Source organism: Acomys minous (genome assembly GCF_964271855.1).
Source record: "Acomys minous genome assembly, chromosome: 4".
Taxonomy (NCBI): domain Eukaryota; kingdom Metazoa; phylum Chordata; class Mammalia; order Rodentia; family Muridae; genus Acomys; species Acomys minous.
This window is the reverse complement of record NC_140486.1, coordinates 14,163,776-14,183,721: the sequence shown is the minus strand read 5'-3', so window position 1 is coordinate 14,183,721 and position 19,946 is coordinate 14,163,776. Positions and strand designations below refer to the sequence as shown.

Below are 19,946 nucleotides of genomic sequence, written 5' to 3'. Positions count from 1 at the left end.
TTGAAGGCAAACATAAAATCGGGAGAGAAAGTATAGAGCCTTCCAGACGCAGATAGCTTTCTCTCTGTTTCTGAACTCTCGAGTTACTTTTTTTCCCTTTTTAAAGGTCTCCTTTGCACTTTTGCCCCACCTCCGCCTAGGTGTTAGGGCTGTGGGTTGGGGCAGGTGCGACACTCCGCCCTCACCTGAGCAACTTTCGCTGGGCGGCCAGCAGGGGGCAGCGGGTGCCGGTTCCCGGGGCTCCGCTCCTCGCCGGCCCCGCCCCCCGCCCCAGGACCCGGTAGCGGCGGGGGCGCCGAAGGCTTAAAGGCGGCGATTGCCGCCCGCGGTGCGGCACGGGTTGTCCCACCCTCGCCGCGCGTCCGCGCCTCCACCCCATACCTGAGCCGGGAGCGCGGCGCGCCTTCTCCCCGCCCTCCCGCCACTCCTGGTCGCCGCACCAGCGCTGCCGCCGCCCTGGGAGTAAAGGTCGCCGGCCAGAGCGAGCAGGAGTCTGCGCCAGCTGGTCGGTCCACCCGAGAAAGGAGCACGAAGGAACTGGGACCGGTCCGGGAAGATTTCACCAGCAGTGCACTGATATCGCCGGGGGGAGCGTGGAGCCGGGTCTCAGCGCGCAGCTCCCACCCGGCGTCCCGCTCGAGGCGACCGGGGCTCCGGCCCGGCCGGCGGGGTCATGTCGTACAGCGAGCTCTACAGCCGGGTGAGTGCGGGCCTGGCGCGGCTCCGGGGCACAGGTGCGGTGCGATCTGCTCCAGGCTACGTTCCCCTTGCTTCCCGGACGCCCCTGCAAGCCTTTCTGCGGCCTTGGTCCCCGACACCTCTAACTTGGGTGGCGGAGAAAGTTTGGGTGTTCCGGGAGCGCACCGCACCGACTGGCTGCCCCGCAGAGTCCCCCTGACAGCGTCGCAGCATCGTCCCACGCGGGGGCTGTCACCACCTTTACTTCGCCCTTCACTCCTCGTCCTCTAGTTTTGCTCGCCGGCTGAAAGCCTGAAAGCCCAGGGGCGTCTTAGCCCGCTGGGAGCTGGAGTAGGACACTAGCCTCTGCCGAGGCACCCGACATGCGACCCCATTTCCTCTTTCGTGGACCTGGTTTCTAGATCCTCTGCAGCGTCCAGCGCCTCTTAGTTGTTTTTTCCTTAGACCCTGAACTTGGGAGTGGTGAGGGACAGGGAGCCAGCTTGGTGGGAGGGGCACGGAGCCTAGAGGAGGGGTGAGGGCGGTGGGTAGAGAGACATCGTTTCTAATAATCCTAAGGAATAAATATACTTACACATATGTACATATGTGCATATACATTTCAGTTTTATTTTGTGTATTATGCCTGCATGTCTGTATGTGCACCGAGAAGGCCAGAAGAGGGCGTCAGAGCCCTTGGAGCTGGAGTTACAAGTGGCAGTGAGCCACCATGTGGGTGCTAGGAACAGAACCAGACTCCCCAGCAAGAGCAGCAAGCGGAATTAGCAAGTGCTTTTAACTGCTGGGGCATCTCTTCAGCCCCAGGAAGCCCATACTTGTTTGCCTACAATGGCCATTCTTTTTGATGCAGCCCTTTTAAAGTTATCAGGTATTTGGGCGGGGGAGGGTTGGAGTAATTATTGACCACCGTTGGAGTGTCGGTTTTCAAATTGTATTCAAGGTTAGGGTGGGTGGGGGGCGGGGGAGGGGCGGGGCGGTGCTCAAGATTGGAAACAGGTGCGGCAGGAGCGTCTTCTCCGGGATTCCGAGGCAGGTGCCATAGTTAAAGTGACCAGCAGCTTTCTAGGCGTTGTCTCTGCAGCCCTAGCCCTTCTGGTTTCTGCCTGATCTGGGGGCAGGGGAACACGGCCAGGGCAGGGCCTTTAATCACCTGCCCCTTGCTTCCTTAAAAAACGTTTCGTACGTCTCCATGTCTGGTTTTCTTGTTCGTTTTTTCTGGGAGCTGGGACCTGTTTGACTGTGCCTGCTTGCATGCCTCTGCGCAGAGGGATGTGTGTTTCTACGCGCACCGTGTGTACGCAAGTCGTGTAGGGGAGTTTGCAATTCCTGTTACACCGGCCTGGTGGACAGGTCTGGGCGGGGTAGGAAGAGGTATTTCCGCATCCTCACCTGGCGATTGCTAGCTAAAGTCCAGCGCATGGGGGAGCCCTTCAGCTCCATGGGCTCACTGCCTACCATAGTTTGACAATTAAAAATTCTTCTCCCCCCCTCCCCCCCAAATCCCCTGACCTGGTTCGGGTCAGTAAGGGCTAATGTTCATCCCGTATTATAAAGGAGAGTGTCACCTGGTTGGGGCCAGTACTGGGTTGCTTTGAGTAACCTTTTTGATCCACCAGGGATCCCAAAGCAGGGTAGGTATCAGGTACCCGCTTGGAGAAGGGTGGAGAAGGTGCAAGCCAGGGCTGGAACTCTTTAGTAATACTGGCTTGGGAAACGCACCCTACCTCTTTTACCCGTGGGAGTTTGGGGAGGAGCCTTCAGAGTTCCAGACTTACAGCTCTGGCGTTGAGAGGCTCATCGGGAACCTGGTCTGGAGGCTGGAAATCAGTGAGGCAGGGAAAACCGATCTGAGCCGCTTGGAGTGTTCAGGGCTGAAGCTGTGTTCCGTTGACGCTGTGTGGAGCACCAGCGAGTACAAGAGAGATGAGCCACCGCATCGCAGGCTCAGGCACCGTGTCCTGTAGTCCCCAGCGTGTTTCACTGTTGCGTTATGAAGCTAATGACTTACTGGATCCCCTTGTGCTTTTGGAGAGCTAGCTTCGAAAACCAAAACATTCATACCGAGTTTCTTTTCAAGTATATCACTTGTAGGGGAAGTGAGTATATTGCCTGCTACTAGGGATGGAGAGTTAGTGGGAATCTGAACTTCAGGTGTGCCAAGTGTACTTTTGAGTTAACTATTTGTGGACAAAACCACAGGTCCTGGAAGAACTAATTAAGAAGTCTCTTCATTGGTGTGAGGTTTTTGTATAATTAAATCCAAGGACAGAGTCTGCTGTCAGCGGGTTTCTGGTTCTCAGTTATTGTGAAGTTATTGAGTCTTAAGTCAAGGAGATTTTCTGTGGCCAAGCACTAGCCTCCAGGGTCCTTTTTGTTTTGCTTTGGAGGCAGTATCTCCCCACGTAGCTCTGGCTGTCCTGGAACTCACTATATAGACCAGGCTGGCCTGGACTTCACAAGAATCTGCCTGCCTCTGCCCTCTGAGTGCTGGAACTGAAAGTGTGCGCCACTACACCTGGGTAGTTTCTGGGTTTCTATGTTGGCCTGCCATCACTCACTCTCTCTCTCTGGCAGTGCAGTCTGAGAAGCAAGCAGCATCTCTCTAACTTTTGTTTTTGTTTTTATCTTGGTTTTGGTTTTTCGAGACAAGGTTTCTCTGTGTAACAGCTCTGACTGCCCTGGAACTTGCTCTATAGTCCAGGCTGGCCTCGAACTCACAGAGATCTGCTTTGTTGTAACTGTACTTGCTAGGTGGAATTCTGAGTGAGAAAGATCCATGGGTTATATACATAGACATAGTACCTGCTTCTTCAATTCACTCTGTTTCTCTGGGAGATGGTTTGTTCTTTTTGTTGTATTATTGAAATCTCCTGTGTTCCCTTCTACTTTTAACCTACCAGTGGGCTTTCCTAGTGTGTCAACCACTGGGTCGACACACAGGCTTTAATGTACGGTGCATCGTGGAAATAATTATCCAGTCTGCCAAGAGCATTTTTAAATCTTTGGAATGGAAGTTTTATAACTCTTTATTGATCATTTCTATTGCCTTAGTTGGGAGATATTATTGGATGTAAATAGCCTGGGCATTAAATAGTTCTGGGTACTAACTCAGTCTATTAGTATTATTTCTGTTTACTCAAAGTCTCCCACCCCACACCTTTTTTCTCTCCTCAGCTTTTGGCTCATATGCTATATAGTGTGTGTATGAGTGATCTTATGATTTTTTTCTCACTGGTGAAGGGCACTTCTCATTAACAAAGACACTCCTATTTTTAGATTACCCAGCCCCCTTGCCTTTGAGGAATTGCTTTCTTTGCAGGGAGAGTGGAAAAAGAAAGCCAGTTAGTACCTGGACGCTTTCAGAGTGACATCAAGGTGAGTCACTTCCACTGACTCTGAAGAGAAAGGCTGAGTGGACAACAGGCTCTATTGTCACCAGAACTCTCTATGTGACGTATGTTAGTGCTTTGTTCCGCAACCATTAGAGAAGACAGTGTGGGCTTGATTTGTACAGGCAGAGACCGGGAGCCCATCAGAGTTAAGGCAGTGCTCTCGGATAATCCGTTTTTCTGCTCAGCTTTTAAATGTCAGGTAACATCTCTGCAGTCTAATGCACAGCTCAATATATGTATTTTAAAATTTTTTCTTCAGAGCTGGGGGTGGGATCCAGGGCCTTGCCTATGCTAGGCAAAGCTCTACCACCAGACAACACCTCAGCTCCATCAGTGGCCTTCTGAGCGCTTCGAGGAGTTGTACTATTGGCAGACATGCCTGTGTCAGCTTTGAGCCAGGAGCCTTTCCTAAGAGTTCAGATAGGAATACCACTCCTTGGTAAAGCAGAATTCCTGTGATTTAGGGAGGTGTCCTTCAGTTTTTCACATGCCTCATGTAAACAGGTTTCCACCTGCTCTCGCCGTACTTGCCCTCACCACCGGAAGAACTGACGAGTCAGTCTTTATCCTTGTCATCATCTCTGCGTTGTCCATCATTCAGAAAAAAGATGGTATTTCAGACCATGGAGAGGTCTTGAAGATCTTGGTAGCAGATGCTGATCACAGCAGGTTGTAGCGCATACCTTTAATCTCAGCACTTGGGAGGCAGGGACAGAGGCAGGCGAATCTTTGAGTTTGAGGCCACAGGTTTCCAGAGTGAGTTTCAGGACAGCCAGGGCTACACAGAGAAACTCTGTCTTGAAAAACAAAACAAAACAACAACAACAACAACACACACACACACATACAGAACTGAACTTAGAAACTAAGATATGGATGCTAGGTGTGCTTGCTACTCTAATAAAAGAAAGCATTTCACTGGGGCTGGCTTAGGGTTTCAGAGGTTTAGTCCATTGTCATCAATGGTGGGGAGCACGGCAGACACAGTGCTGGTGAAGGAGCGGAGAGTTCTAGATCTGAATCCACCGGCAGCAGGAAGGAGCGACACTGGGGGTCCCTGGTTCGGAGAGCTATGGCTGAACATGCTCGTGCCAGGTCACTTCTTTGCCCTGTGTGTTAGCTCATTCGACAGCACTAAGATGTAGGCATTTGTAGCATCCCTGTTTAGTAAGCAAGAGATCCTAGGCTCACACTGGGTACCCAAAGTAGGGGCCTTGTCCACTGCCCTGCTGTCTTCCGTGCAGCATCTGTCCCTTCAGCAGTGCAACGGGACCGTGATTTGTATATCGATCATGTCATTTAAGAGATTCCTGAAAACCACTTCCACCTACCCACTTAGCCCACAGTCTTTGGGTGCCTGAGGGTGTGTTCTGTTGCCTGTCTGTCTGCTGCCAACAGATGTTTGAGGTGCGTATATACTCTTCGTGGAGGTTGAAAGATTTGATCATTTCAGGCAAGACTCCTTTAGTGTATGAGGGTAGAACTTCCTAGGTGTATGTACACAAGGTTCTCGAGTGTTCCCTGGTATAGCATTAACATGCCAGAAGGTTTGTTAAAGCCTGTCAGGAACACCCTCTAATTCAGCGATTTTAGTGGGACAGGGAAGCAGTCTTCACGTTGCCCAGACTCCAGTGTGGATTAGGCACTTTTTGATAACAGGTTAAATTGTTACCTTTGGGAATGATCAAAGTGTCCATCTCAGCACTGGGTTAGCTAGTTTAAGGGCACAACCCTCTTAAAGTTTTATTGCCCTGTTTCTTCTCCTCCTTGCATTGGGTCTTGATCTGTTTTCCAGGCTAACTTCGAACTCGTGGACTATAGGCAAACATTACTGCACCCAGCTTATTGCCTTCCTTTGAGCGACTCTACTTGTGACGACATAGTCTCTTTAGCTTTTGTCATCATTGCTGACAGGTAAATGATTTTGATAGTTTTTGCCATCATAGAACTCACATGTGCTGTGCCATGAAATCCTAAGAGAAGGAACACACTGAGAGCCTTATGATGAAATTCAAAGTCTTAACTAAAGCTCTGATACCAAGAAGTTCAGGTCCCCTAGGTTGGAGGCCAGACTCCATGAAAAGAGGGAGCAAGAAGGCAATAGAATGTTCTGTTCATGTTGTGACCTGGATACTGGGTATCACAGTGAAGACGAGAGGGGAAAATGTTTGAAATGGTAAATTTTAGTGTATTTATCTTTGCACACACTGACTATTCACCCTAGACTGGTTTATCTTCCCTTTTCCCTTCTGCCCAGCTGTATCCCCAGTGTAACCCCAACCAGTCAGGTGATGCCTTGGTACAACATATTACCTCATTTCCTGTGATGCTCAGCATTGTTCAAGGTGCTTCAGAGAGGAACGAACATTGTGTTGTTAGTTTTGAAGTGGTGGAATATGAGAGCCTGAGGGAAATGGAAACAGCGTGTTTGGGGGTGAAGGTGGCATGAGCGCAGAGAGGAGGGTGGCGCTGTTGGCAGGATACGAATCTGGCCAGCGTGTGCACAGGTGCTTGCTTTATTACTGTGCATCATCAACTACTTAAATATAAAAGCACAGATAAGTGTAATCTTGACCCCCTCCTAAAGGAAACTTCTCTTTGTGAGAAAACCACACCAATCAAAATGCAGAGGTGTGGAGCCCTGTCCCACTCCCACATCTAAGGCTCAAGCGACCTTGAAGAGAAGGCAAAAAGACCGTCAGAGGTGCAGGGAGTTTGCTGTGAGATTGTGTCTTCCAGTAACACCAGAAGCTACACCTTATAAAGTCTCACAGACATGACTGTTCAAACATGAGTTTAACAAGGATGGCACCAATGGACAGGTCAAAACACATGGGGGGAAGACCATGAGGAGGCCTCAGCCTTACGCAAGGAACTGTGGGCAACTGAGTGAAGCTGGGAGCGGGGGAGGTGGCCTTCCCAGGGACAGGCGTACCAAATGGTTGGTCAGTGCCAAGCAGCCAGCCCTGGAAACATACATACACGTACATTATATGGACTGTACAGGTTACATTTAGAAATATGAACACACACACACACACACACACACACACACACACACACACACACGTAATAACAGTGAAAAAGAGGCCATGAATTTGAAGGAGAGCCAGGAAGGCTTGGAGGGAGGAATAGGAAGGGGAGAAATGTTCTAATTAAATTATATTCCCAATATAGACAAATGCTGTTGCTGAAGACTGAGCCACTGAGCTGGACAGAAGTTTCAAAGCCAAATAGAAAGCTTTGAGAGCTCAGGCAAACTGTCTTTTGCGCATGCAAGTAGTGGTCAAATGTACATGTTGGAAAATTGCTCTCATGGAAGATTCACGTTGACTCGTATGCTCATAATCCTCGACGTTCCCAAGACGGGATTTGGCAAGCCGTGGGCACACAACAAATGTCGTTGGCTTAGTTTAACTCCTCCATGAAATCCCCCAATCCCATTGTAGGCTATGGCTCATTTTGACAGGGAACTACCTTTACCCTAACATCATCTGCCGCCATGCTTGGGCCAGCCACTGACAGGTACTCAGCAGAAAGCCCATCTGTTTCCTCTGGCACTTGCCTAAGTCTATGAAGTGGGGAGGCCTTGTGGATGTGGTGGTTTGAATGAGAATGACCCCCCCAACTTGCCCCCGTCCCCCCATAGGCTTATTTGAATACTAGGTCCCCAGTTGGCCGGAACTGTTTGGGAAGGATTAGGGGGTATTGCTGGAGGATGCGTGTAACTGAGTTTTCAAAAGCCCTTGCCTTTCTCAGCTCTACCTGTCTGCCTCACTCCTGAGGATCAGCTATAGACTCTCAGCTACTGCGCCATTGCCTGCCTGCTTGCCTGCTGCCAGTGCTTCCTGCCATGGTGGTCATGACTCTGTTACCCTATGCCTTTGTAAGGTCACCCTGTGCTAAAGGCATCATCTTCTAGTCCCTCGTAAACTTGTAAGGTCTCATTGAGCATTCTCACTAAGGCTTTATAGGTCTTTGCACAGTGAGAGCAGGGGCGAATGTGAGTCTCCACACTCCATGGGAGACTGGGAGGAGCAGGTCTTCAGAAGCAACAACAGTAAAGCAGGGAAGAAAAATTAGCAATAGGATCAGTTTCAACTTTCAGGGAAGGCAATACCCATTGTGGTATCTGTCCTAAGATTCAGACCACCTTTTATATTCATCACTTGGGCAACAAATACAGTGTGGCATCCAGATGAACATAAAAGCCAGTGTGAGAAGCAGGACAAATTGTCTCTTCAGAGTGATCATTTGACCTTGAGTTCTTCTGTTGTGTGAATTTAGCATCAAGGAAATATTAGTGCAGCGAAAGGAGATAAACTGCCCATCTCATCTGATTAGATTTAATCCCCTTCTCAATTTGCCTCTACTCCACAATGAAGGCTGGGGGTGCTTGCAAAATAAGGAAAATGAATGTCTACTCAGCCCGAAACTAAAGTTTCTTTGCTATCAGTCTATTTGCCCTGTGTGCACGTGTTTAACTGAAGCATATTCCATGCCCCCGAATAGTGGCGATGCTTTTAAAGTATGGGTTTTATGACCAGTACACTAGATCCCACACATCCCAATAGGTTGTCTCTCTGAGGATGACCGCTAGGCTGGAAGTGGAAGATGCAGCTATAAGGCCACTGAAAATGCCTTCACACCTGACGGCGCATTCTTTGGTTCTCATCTCTGGTGGCAGAACTGTCATGCTTGAACAACATACTTTCTCTCTAGAATCAGTAAAAAGTTATCTAAAAATAAGCTGGCCAGGGCAGGGATTTGCTGATGCACGGCCATTGTAATGCTGTGTGACTCTGGGGGTTGCTTCCTTACATTTATTACTACTGTGTGTTTCTATGTGGGAGTGACACTTGAGTGGAGGCAGAGGACCACTTTGGGGAGTTCTTTCCTCTTGCATCTGTATTTGGGTTCCAGGGAATAACCTTAGGTTGTCAGGCTTATTCAGCAAGGGCTTTTAACCACTGAGCCACCATGCCAGCCCTGGATGCCAGTTGTGTGTGACATCTTGCTGGCTTTGGTTCTGGAGTCACTGTCACTCTGCATGTTCTCAGTGTCCAGTAACCACAGGGACGTGAGGCAGTTGGGGACACGCAGCTGGCTGTAGCAGTTGTGGTCTGTTCACTCAGAGTTAGAAACTCAGATTTATTGTTATATTGATTTATGGCTCACTTACATATTTATGTAAATACAAGTAACTTAATACCTACATAATTACCTACAAATTATGACTGGTATAGTAACATCAGTAAGTAGCTCATGATTTAAAAATCAAATGGAAAAGACTTTGTACCTAATCCCCTACCTGGGATGGTCTTCGGAAAGATGAAAGAGTCTCCCTGCTGGGCCAGGCAGGGTGTTTGGTAGTGAATGTGAGTGGAAGGGAAACGAGAAAGGAGGATATACAACAGCATTAGTCACACTGGCCACAAGGAAGCCACCCAGGTGCCATTTATAAGGTCAAACGGACTGACAAGATGCAGCATACAGATGCAGTGGCATACAATCGGCCTTAAACAAAATTCCGACACATTCTGAACCAAGTCGAGCGTTGGAGGCATTTTGTAAAGTGGAACAAGCCGGTAATGAAAAGACAAGCAGTGTATGATTCAAAGTCGTACATGAGGCATTAAGAACGGTTGTAGTCACAGAGCCAAGGTAGAACGAACGTGGTTGGTTGCTGGGAGGGGGAGGGAGCTTAATGGGTTCAGAATTACAGTGTTGCAAGGTGAGCACGAAGGATATGGATACTGTTGACAGCTATAGACCATGTTAACGCCACTGAATTTTCCCCTAAAAATGCTGATGCTAAGTATTATATCTTGTATATCTTATTACAATTGTAAAAAGTACCCTGGGGTGGAAGGAAGAGGACAGACGAAAATATAATATAGGTTATGTGCAACCTTTAAGTGGTCTAGACCAGGGTCTGAATTCTGGCTCCTCAGCTGCCCAGTGACCTTATGCTTAACTTCTAGGTTTCAATGAGCCATGAATTAAAACTCTATGCAAGCTTCAGAGGTTTGTTGGGATAAAGTATCAGGCGAAGAGTCTTAGGTGGTGATTTCAAGTCTTTAGACATGCCACGTTGTTGGAAAAGCCACAGTCTAGGGCAGCCTTCCTAATGCTTGACCTTTTTTTGTTTGTTTGTTTGTTTTTGTTTTGTTTTGTTTTTCGAGACAAGGTCTCTCTGTGTAGCCTTGGCTGTCCTGGACTCACTTTGTAGACCAGGCTGGCCTCGAACTCGCAGCAATCTGCCTGCCTCTGCCTCCTGAGTGCTGGGATTACAGGCATGCGCCACCACGCCCAGCCTAATGCTTGATCTTTTAATACAGTTCTTCTTGTTGTGGTGACCCCCCCAATCATAACACTATTTTTATTTTGCTTTGTTTTTTTTGAGACAGGGTTTCTCTGTGTGTAGCCTTTCTTGGACTCACTTTGTAGACCAGGCTGTCCTCGAACTCAAATCGATCTGCCTGCCTCTGCCCCCAAGTGCTGGGATTAAAGGCATGTGCCACCACTACCTGGCTCCATAACATTATTTTTATTGCTACTTCATAACTGTAATTTTGCTACTGTTATGAATTGTAATACTGTTTTGAATCTATATTTTCAGATGGTCTTCGGGGACCCCTGTGAAAGGGTCATTTGATCCCTCCCTAAAGGGGTCATGGCCCAGAGGTTGAGAACTGTTGCTCTAGGGTAACACAGTGTAGGGTCAGCCTGTAGGCCGGGCTGGGAGCTTTGGATGTTTATCTATTATGTGCCAGGTAGCCAGTCTTAAGCTGTGCGCCCTAGCCTTGCATGGAGAAACTCTGGGGCTTATAACATGCTTGCCTCCTTTCAGGCCCGCAGAGCACACAGGCTTCTGAGGTCCTGCCTTTGAGGCCTGGCAGCCACTCAGACCTCCAGTGAGGTGGGCCACTGAGGAGACCAGCTCCCATTGATATGACTGACTGTCCTGGCTAAATTTAGCTGTCAGTGACATAAACTCAATTATGGGAGTCTCAACTGAGGAATTTCTCAGGTCAGAATGGCCCATGAACATATCTGTAGGAGACTGTCTCAGTTGTTAGTTGATGTAGTAGGGCCCCCACGGAGAGCGCCGTTGGTCCTGGGCTGTATAGGAAAGCTGCCTAAGCACCACTGAGCTGGCAGACAGAGCTTGTCGCTGCTTCTGCTTCAAGTTCTTGAATTTCCAACACGATGGGCTGTAACCAGGGGTATAACCTTTTCTTCCTTTAGTTGCATTGGATCATAGCAACAGAGAGCAAACTAAGCACGGGCACTCTTAGCATTTAGCTATTTGGCATATAAGGGCACTTCAAGATATGGGCTCTAGTCTGAGGAAGGCTTAAAGCATTAAGATTAATGGAAGGGTCTAAGGATGACTTAAGTATCTCTTAGGACACTGAACAGTTCTGAGTATGCATGGCTCTGGGTACCTGATTATCATGTTAGCAGGAGAGAGTACATTTCCTTCGGTGCTGTTATCATAGATAGGACGTGATAGTCCTTGGTCTCTTTTCTGGTCTGCTTGCTTTGGCCGTGAATTGAACACCCTCTCTGGATCTCCAGTTCCAGTTTGGATGGCTCCACTGTTCCCTGCTGTGGCTGTCATGGAAAACCAAAGCTCCCTCTCTGGTTCTTGAGACTGTGCTCTACTGAGGAGCCGTGTGCTCAGCCGGCAGCACCTTGGTGATTGGCTGTTTATGAAGAGGTACTCCCTCTGGTCCACCTGGCTTGCTGTCCTGGCCCTCTTTGGCCCAAGGAGCTTCCTGGGATGAGACCATGATGGGAGCCTAGCAAGCCCTCTATCAAGATCATGGATGTTGCTGGCACTTGACACATGTTTTCCTAGTTGGGCCTGAAAGTATATGAACAGAATAGGTTGTGGGAGAGCGGCCCCGGGTTGAGTCCTTTCTTAAAGGGCCATGCTTATTTATGAAATGCATATACATCTGTCTTACTTTCAAATGTGGTTTTCCCTGTCATCTGTCTCTACTGCAGATCCTAGTGGATCTTTCTATGTTTAGAAGGGGAGCTATGACCTGCCATCGCCCCATAGAAACAATGCTGCCATCCTTCCCACATTTGTCACTACACACGAGTCCAGACCCTTTTCTTCTTGGGTTTGTCCATCTCCTCTTCTAGAAGGGTCCTTCATTAGCTCCCTGTTCTATGGTTGTTTCTCTCCTTCCTCCCTGCTCCTTTATTGCACATTCTTTAACTTCCTGTAACCCACCCTTAATAAACACCCCAGGGATCATCCACTGTGCTAATGTCCCTGAAGTGTGACTGGCAGTGTGTAACTAAACCCCACTCGCCAGCCTGCTGGGGTTGCATAACACTCAGCCACTGCACCCTCATTCACTGGGACGAGTGCTGAGGGCGGCTGTCTGAATTGCACTCAGGTTGCAGTGTGAACCGTCTCAGGAGTCAGGAGCTGCCTGCAGGCTGCCCAGAGAATAGTGAAGTGTCTGCAGCTGTGAGTAACACCCAGCTACTTGGAACAGAAGTAGCCGTCGTGTGAAATGGTGTAGCCGTGTGCCTCCCAGACTACCAAGGCTCTCAGGGTTTCCCACATTGTCTCGTGCAATAAGAGCAAATACTTGGCTCAGCGCTGGAATTTAAAACCTCACCTTAAGCTTTTGTGGCTTGCGTTGGTTACACTTCCCTGATGAGCTACGTTTATGCATCTGAAGGGTTTTTTTTTTTTGTTTTTCTCCCAAAGACAGGGTTTCCCTGTGTAGCCTTGGCTGTCCTGGACTCACTTTGTAGACCAGGCTGGCCTCGAACTCACAGAGATCCACCTGCCTCTGCCTCCCTGAATGCTGTGGCTACAGGTGTGTGCCACTACGTCCGGCTGCACCTGAAGTCTTTCTGTTAGGAGAGTGCCAAGCTCTGTTTTGCAGAGACGACACCTTCAGCTCACAGTGCATGCCACAGCCTTATTGCCACAGCTGAGCCGTCTTGATTTGCTTCGGTGGGCTGGGCAGTGTTGTGTGCTAGACTCACCCATGAGCTCTGCTTGGTGCTCAGCACTGTGGTGTGAAAGGTAAGGCCCAGTTCTTGTTCCCAATGTGACAGTGTCATAGATGCTCTCCAGGGGTAGTGCATGAGGGAGACATCTGACCAGTGTCATCTTCAGAGATGACAAGGGTGGGCTCTACATCCTTCTCGTGGGAGAGTCACTGAGCATGGCTGTCATGGCACTCATCACCCTGGGCCTCAGCATGCTTCTGCTGCCTCCACGTGTTTGGAAGAATGGGGCCTCTGTCACCAGCCACAGTTAAGTGGTTGGCGGGATCAAGATCGCTAGGGGACTTCAGAGCTGTTTCTAAGGGCTCACTGGAATGGGGCCGGTGTCAGCCTGGAATGGGCCTGGAGGCCACCTGGGGAGAGCCAGACTCTTGGAAGGCAGCTTCCTTGAATGGGATGGATGGGTCAGAGCCAGAGTTCTATGCAGGTCCTTAAGACTGTGAGAACATTAGATATTGACAACAAATTATAATTTTTACAAAATATCATGCTTTTTAAGAAAGTAGGCAAAATGAGTACATAAAAATCCAAATGTGAAAATGTTTATGCGCTATTTTAAGAGCTTACGAGCTGGGCGTGGTGGCACACATATCTTTAATCCCAGCACTTGGGAGGCAGAGGCAGGTGGATTGCTGTGAGTTCGAGGCCAGCCTGCTCTATAAAGTGAGTCTAGGACAGCCAAGGCTACACAGAGAAACTCTGTTTCGAAAAACCAAAAAAAAAAAAAAAGCTTATACAGTTTTAGAAATGAACTTTCTAGAGCATATTCACTGGGGTATATTCAAAGTATGAGAGACTATTTGCATGGGTCTGTTCAGCACTGCCTCTGATGTTTGGGACTGTGTCTTTTCTCAGTTTGGATGGTCTTAGCTTGAGCTTTCTATAAAAGGAGGAATTGACTCAGTGCCATTTGGGGAAGGTGGCCAAGGTGGTCTGTTTCCATAAAGTAAGGATAACTGCCTCGTATAATTAGTTTAGTGTTTGATATTGTTTGCGCAGATGTATCTTAAGTCCTTTCAAAGCCCTTTCACCATCATCCTTATAAAATAGCACTTTTAATCCTTGATGGCAAGGTGTGGTCCTGGTGCAACATGACTCAAGATATCTTCAGATATAACCAGAAAACACACAGAAATATAACCAGAAAATACACAGAAATATAACCAGAATACACAGAATACACACAGAAATATAACCAGAAAATACACAGGCAAGAAGCATCTGCCAATAATTTTTTTTTAAGGACCTAGGAAGATAAACGATGTTCAGGAATGCACACTTGTCTTATAGGCAAAAAAGTAGTTGCTTAAATTGTTGCAGACTTTAGAGGCGATAGTGCTATTGATTTTATGTACTGGAGTAAGATTGCGATCACATTAACCTCTTTACGACCTCCATTTTATTATCCAGACAACGTTTGCAGGAGTGGGACTCCAGGATGGAAGTTCTACAAAGTTCCTTGTGTGGACTCTGGCCAGTGGTGGCTTTTGTCAAGTGCATTGGCTTCAACAGGGAGACAGGTGTGGGAGGGAGGGTGAGGGAACTTGAGGGGGACCCCCCCCCCACCCCAACACGCGTCCTTTGACGAGAACTAAGGAACAATGATGATGTGGCTGGGGTAAGTCTGGCTCACGATGTATTTAGATTTCAGAAACGCAGCTAGATTAACACAAGCACCACCTGCCCCTCCCCCTTCCCTGCCCTCAAAACCCAGAGGAAAACAATAAACCAACCATACAGAGCGGCAACTTCAGTTAAGCCAGCCTGCATAGTGAGGATATGCCTCTGGGGGAAGATTGACTGGAAGGAGGAACTCCGTCTCCCTGCTGTCCGAAGCTTCTGGAAAGGAAGACATTTTGCTGTAATGGCTGGAACTAGAGATTTCCAAGCAGAATTTTGGCAGTCTGTGGCGTTTGCTATATTGCTGATCTTTGATTTATGCCCACCATGGAGCATTACCACTAACATATGGTTTCCACTGTATTGTTTTCTCAGCTGATTTTTTTTAGACCAGCCTAACCTTGTACCCTAGGCTGCCTTTGATTTCCCAAGCCTCCCGCCACAGCTCACATAGTGTGTTGTTATTCTTAGCTACCAGTGATACGTTGTAAGGTATATGCGAAGCCATACTTATACAGGAAGCCCATTTAAAGGGGAGTTCTCAGAGCAGGGAGGTGTCCGGACACCACAATATACACAGATGACCAGGGAAAGAGTGTCTTCCTAGGTGTGACGGAAAATGTAAGGTGGCAGCAGGAGGGTCTTGGGTTCCGGGCCAGCCTGGGCTACATAGGGAAACCCTGCCAAAAACCCCAAACAATCACAGCAAACAAAGTTTAAAAAAGGCCACTGTGCTGTCATATGGGATCTACTTGCTCCTGACCTTCTAGGAGTGGGGTGATAGCAGTGGGTGCATGTTGTGCTGCAGTAGACCTAGCTTGGTGTGGGAGCAATGTGGTCGCTCAGCCCCTGGTCACGGCAGGGACTAAACTGGCTCATTTCTGTGGAAGTGAGCATGGCGTCTTGCCATCCATTGAGCAGGATGTGCTGTAGCATGGGTGCCCTTGAATAGGAATTTGGCCCCTTGAAACCTGAAAGGTGGCTTAGATCTAACTTCTTTTTGAGAAGGAGCATCAAATTAAGAAAAACAAATTTTAAATAAGTGTTAGAAAAATAATAACGTTTTTGGGAGTCTACATACTCCTCAAAACTTAGAGGATTGATTCATGGTTTCTGTTTGTCCTGGTTCATTTTGTCAACAAACATACCTACGCAGAACCCCAACTGAGAAAAATGGATTTTCTTGATTAATGATTGATGTGTGATAAATAATTGAGCACCCCTGGGTAGGTGGTCCTGAGTTTTATAAGAAGTCAGACTGAGCAGCCCGTGGGGGAAGCAAGACAGTAAGGAGCAGCACTCCACAGCCGCTTGCTTCAGGTCCCTCAGTGATGGAGGGTAAACCCTCACCGTCGTAAGCTGAGATAAACCCTTTCATCCACAGATTGCTTTTGGTCATTTTGTTTTATCACAGCGACAGAAAAATCCTAAGACCATTTCTTAGAGAAATAGGCTTCCAACTTTACTTGATTTTAAGATTGGGAATTGTAAAGACTTGGTTGACTCAGTGTAACATTAAATGTGGTTTACCTCATGTTGTGTGTTGGTAGTTACTTAGTGCTTGGCTGTAGAGTGGGAAACGTGAAAAGCCCCACTTGCTATTCACTGTAGTGATAGCTCACAACATGCAGGTTGTGAGTTTGGGTGTAGACAGGATTGGGGCAGGTATAAGAGGGGACTAGAGAGATGGGGGCGGGGGATAGAGGGGAGTACAATGTTAGAGGGAGAGATGTGTTCCGCACTGGTGCCTGGTCCTTCCCGGTGCTCACGGTAACTGGAGTTCACCCAGGCCCTGGCTTGCCTTACTTCAGACGTCTGTTCCCCATCATGCCCCGGAGCTCCAGTTCAGCATCCCACTGATGCTGAGTCAGGGATGTGCGGATGGACCGGCATGACTGGTTTCCCAAAGTCCTCGTGCCACTCTGCCACTTGTTCCAGAGCCCTGACAGTGTGTTCTTCTAGGAACAGGGCCTGGTGTCTAAGGTCAGACTCCCGCTCCTGTAGCAGCAGCAGGTCACAGCACACGAGGGAAGACAACCAAGGCACTGTCCACTTCATACGCGTGTCTCAGTCGATGGCTAAGAGTACATACGTTACCATCTAGCCTAATCCTGGCCACATGGGAGAGGGGGAGGGTGTGCCCCTGAAATAACTCAGTGGGTGGCTTCTGAATTTTCCTTTCAGAAAACACGTGTCTGTTTTAAAAGCCCCCTACATGTGTTTGTTTTCTTTCCTACTTAAGTTCTTCTTTTTCTTGTTCAGATGATCCCTGAGAAGATACAGGACAAGGAACTAAGATCCTGCTGTGTTGGGAGGCACTAGAAGATGGCCTGAGACTCAGCTCCTGGCTTAGTCTAGCATAGGACGTCCTGGGGTTGGAGCTGACTGGGAGTTAGAGGGCAGTGGAGGTGGGAGGTCCCATCGCCTGCAGGTGAGTGTGCGTGCATGCGTGTGTGTGTGTGTGTGTGTGTGTGTGTGTGTGTGTGTGTGTGTGTGTGTGTGTGTGTGTATGGTGTCTTCTGGAGTCTTACTAGCTTGTGCCTGATGGAGCTAGTTCATCACTAGTTATATTATTTCCAGTTTATCAGCATATTATCTCCGTAACCCTAGCCATGTGAGCTAATGTCTGTAATCGCCCTTTTATTTTATTTATTTATTTTAAGTTTTGAGACAAGGTTTCATTCTGTAGTCCAGGGTATCTTGGAAATCAAAATTGAGGCAGTCTGCCTACCTCAGCTTCCTAAATCCTGGCTACAGGCATGGCTGGTGCCGCACTCTCCCTTCCTATCCTTATATACCCTACCGACTTGGTGAATCTGGAAATCTTAGAACAATACAGATTTTGTATTTGAGTCACTGGTATAGTTCAAAGATCCATAAGCCAAGAGGCCCCATATGTGAGAGCCAGCGATGACAGTTGAGATGTCCCACCTAAAGAGTGGGGTAGAAACGAGAAGATGGTGGAGAAGGGGACGAGAGTGAGTTCTGCTGGGTTTTTTTTTGTTTTTGTTTTTGTTTTTGTTGTTGTTGTTGTTGTTGTTTGAGCCCTTAGTGGTTTGGAAAATGCCCGCCCATGTTGGTGAGGAGGGACTCTTCGCTCCATGGATTCCACCGCTAATCTTTTCTAGAAGCGTCCTCACAGACAGACCTAGAAACAATCAGCTTATCAGCCCTCTGGGTGTCCTTTCGCATTCAGACGGACTCAGTGTTGCCCACTAGTCTGATCAGTTAGGGAAAGTGGGATGGCTCCACCTGTAAGAACGAACATCTTTGAAAGGTCTCCCCTCCCAGTAAAAATAGACAGAAGTGAGGTTGTATGTAGCTATTGCTCGCCCCTCCACTTTCTGCTGCCTCAGTGAGTCTCACAGTCCAGTTGTCCTCAGAGCCAGGTGTCATCTGTTGTAATTCCCGTGGGCTTGACTTCACTGAGCCCTTGTGCTTCTTGCCCCTCCCCGTCCTAGCCTGCCTGGACCATGGAGCCTGCCTGGACCGTGGAGCCTGCCTGGACCGTGGAGCCTGCCTGGACCGTGGAGCCTGCCTCCTAATGGGTTCTTCACTTCACCCTTTGTCTCCTTCCAGTCGGTTCTCCTCTGAAGTGTCACATTCTGTCACTTTTGACAAGCCACCTTGCTAGGCCTGTAAGACTGTGTATAAGCTGGCCCCTGTCTACCCTGGCTCACTTGTGTTTGGGTGAGCACTTGCTGGCCCCTACAGGCTTCTTGCCTTTGCCCAAGTCCTTCTGCGTGGATATTCTCTCTGAAGCTGTTGGTGGCTTCATGTCCCTCAGGTTCTTCCTAATCTGCCTTTTCAGTCCATCACCCTCTCTTACATCCCCTCCCGTACTTCAGATGTTGGCTTGCATGAGCATTTAGGAGAGCAGCCCTTGCCATGCCCATCACCACATCTTCGGTGCCTAGAACTTGAATAAAACACAGAAGATGCTCTGTAAACATTTGAAACCAGACACCGCACTATAGACTCACTTCATAGAGTTTGTACTATAATTGACAAACTTGTCTTTGCCATTGTACAGATAACGATTGACAAGCGGGAACGAGAGAATCTTTGGTCTCATCCTGACCCCAAACCAGCTCACTGTGCTGTTCGGAATCCAGAATGTCTCAGAATTCTGATTCTCCAGGCCTGGACCCTGATGTATGTTCTATTCTAGTTCATTGGAAGAAAGGAACCAATCAGAGAACCAGGATGGCTGATCTGTTTGTTCTCACTTCTTCCTTGTATTGTGTTGGAGGCATCTTAGCAAAGTGTTGCTTTAATGAACATGGCCCTCCACAGCAGGGACCAGAATGAGTGTCTTGGTTGGCTCTACAGATTGTGAGCAGTCTTCTGATCAGGCCCCTCAATCAATCAATCAATCAATCAATCAATCAATCAATCTCTTCCTCCTCCCCCCCCATCCCTTTGTCTCTCTGTCCCTCTGTCTCTGTCCCTCTGTGTGTATGTCTCTGTCTGTCTCTCTCTCTATCTCTTTCTATCTCTCTGTCTCTGTCTCTCTCTCTCTGTGTTAGTCAACACTTGGAAGGTGCTCTGTTGCTGAAGGGTTTTCCAAATTTAGGTTGGGCTGGCTGTTAATGAGGCCCTCTGTCTGGTTTGTTTCAAGGGTGCAACACACGGGCAGTACTTGGTGATGGGCAGCACTTGGTGCTTGCTGAGCGGCAGTGGCTCTTGGTGATCAGTTGTCTTTTAAGACCATCCACGCCTTCCCCTTCAACTTCCTGACACGACTGATCTCAACAAAACCCTTTCTGTGTAGCTGCGTGCCTCGGGCTGAAACCTACTACAACGCTGGGCTTCCTGACACAGGAGGTGAAGCGCCCTTTCAGCCGTGCCAGCTGGAAGCCAGCCTGTGGCCAGAGCACCGACAGACTGTCAGTATGTTGTGTGATAGGATCCTCCTCTCTTCTGAAGTACTTTACGTTTTCGTAAGAGTGTTGTATCCACCTACAAAATAATCTTTCTCTTCCATTTCTGCGTTCTCCCTTTCAGGACTAAGCTCAAAATTAGAACCTTTCCATAAACCCTCTATATCACCCCAGCCTAGGGCAGTCTGATCTCTGATTGGTCTGAGCATTTACAGTAAATGAGCATACATTACAAGGTCGTGGCGTTGGCTCACGTCCTCTTAGGCCTCTCCTCCTGCCTCTGGCATGCGTTTGCCTTCATCTC

The 19,946-nt window shown here is 48.4% G+C and overlaps 1 protein-coding gene across 1 annotated transcript in view; it reads left to right on the top strand.

Moving 5' to 3' along the window:
* Positions 1 to 257: 257 nt before the first annotated feature.
* Positions 258 to 19,946, top strand: part of MYO5B (myosin VB) — a 291,416-nt gene continuing 271,727 nt past the window's right edge. The window contains exon 1 of the mRNA XM_084781004.1: positions 258 to 700. Coding sequence (XP_084637130.1) covers positions 674 to 700 — 27 coding nt within the window. The 5' untranslated portion in view covers positions 258 to 673. The remainder of the gene's footprint in view (positions 701 to 19,946) is intronic.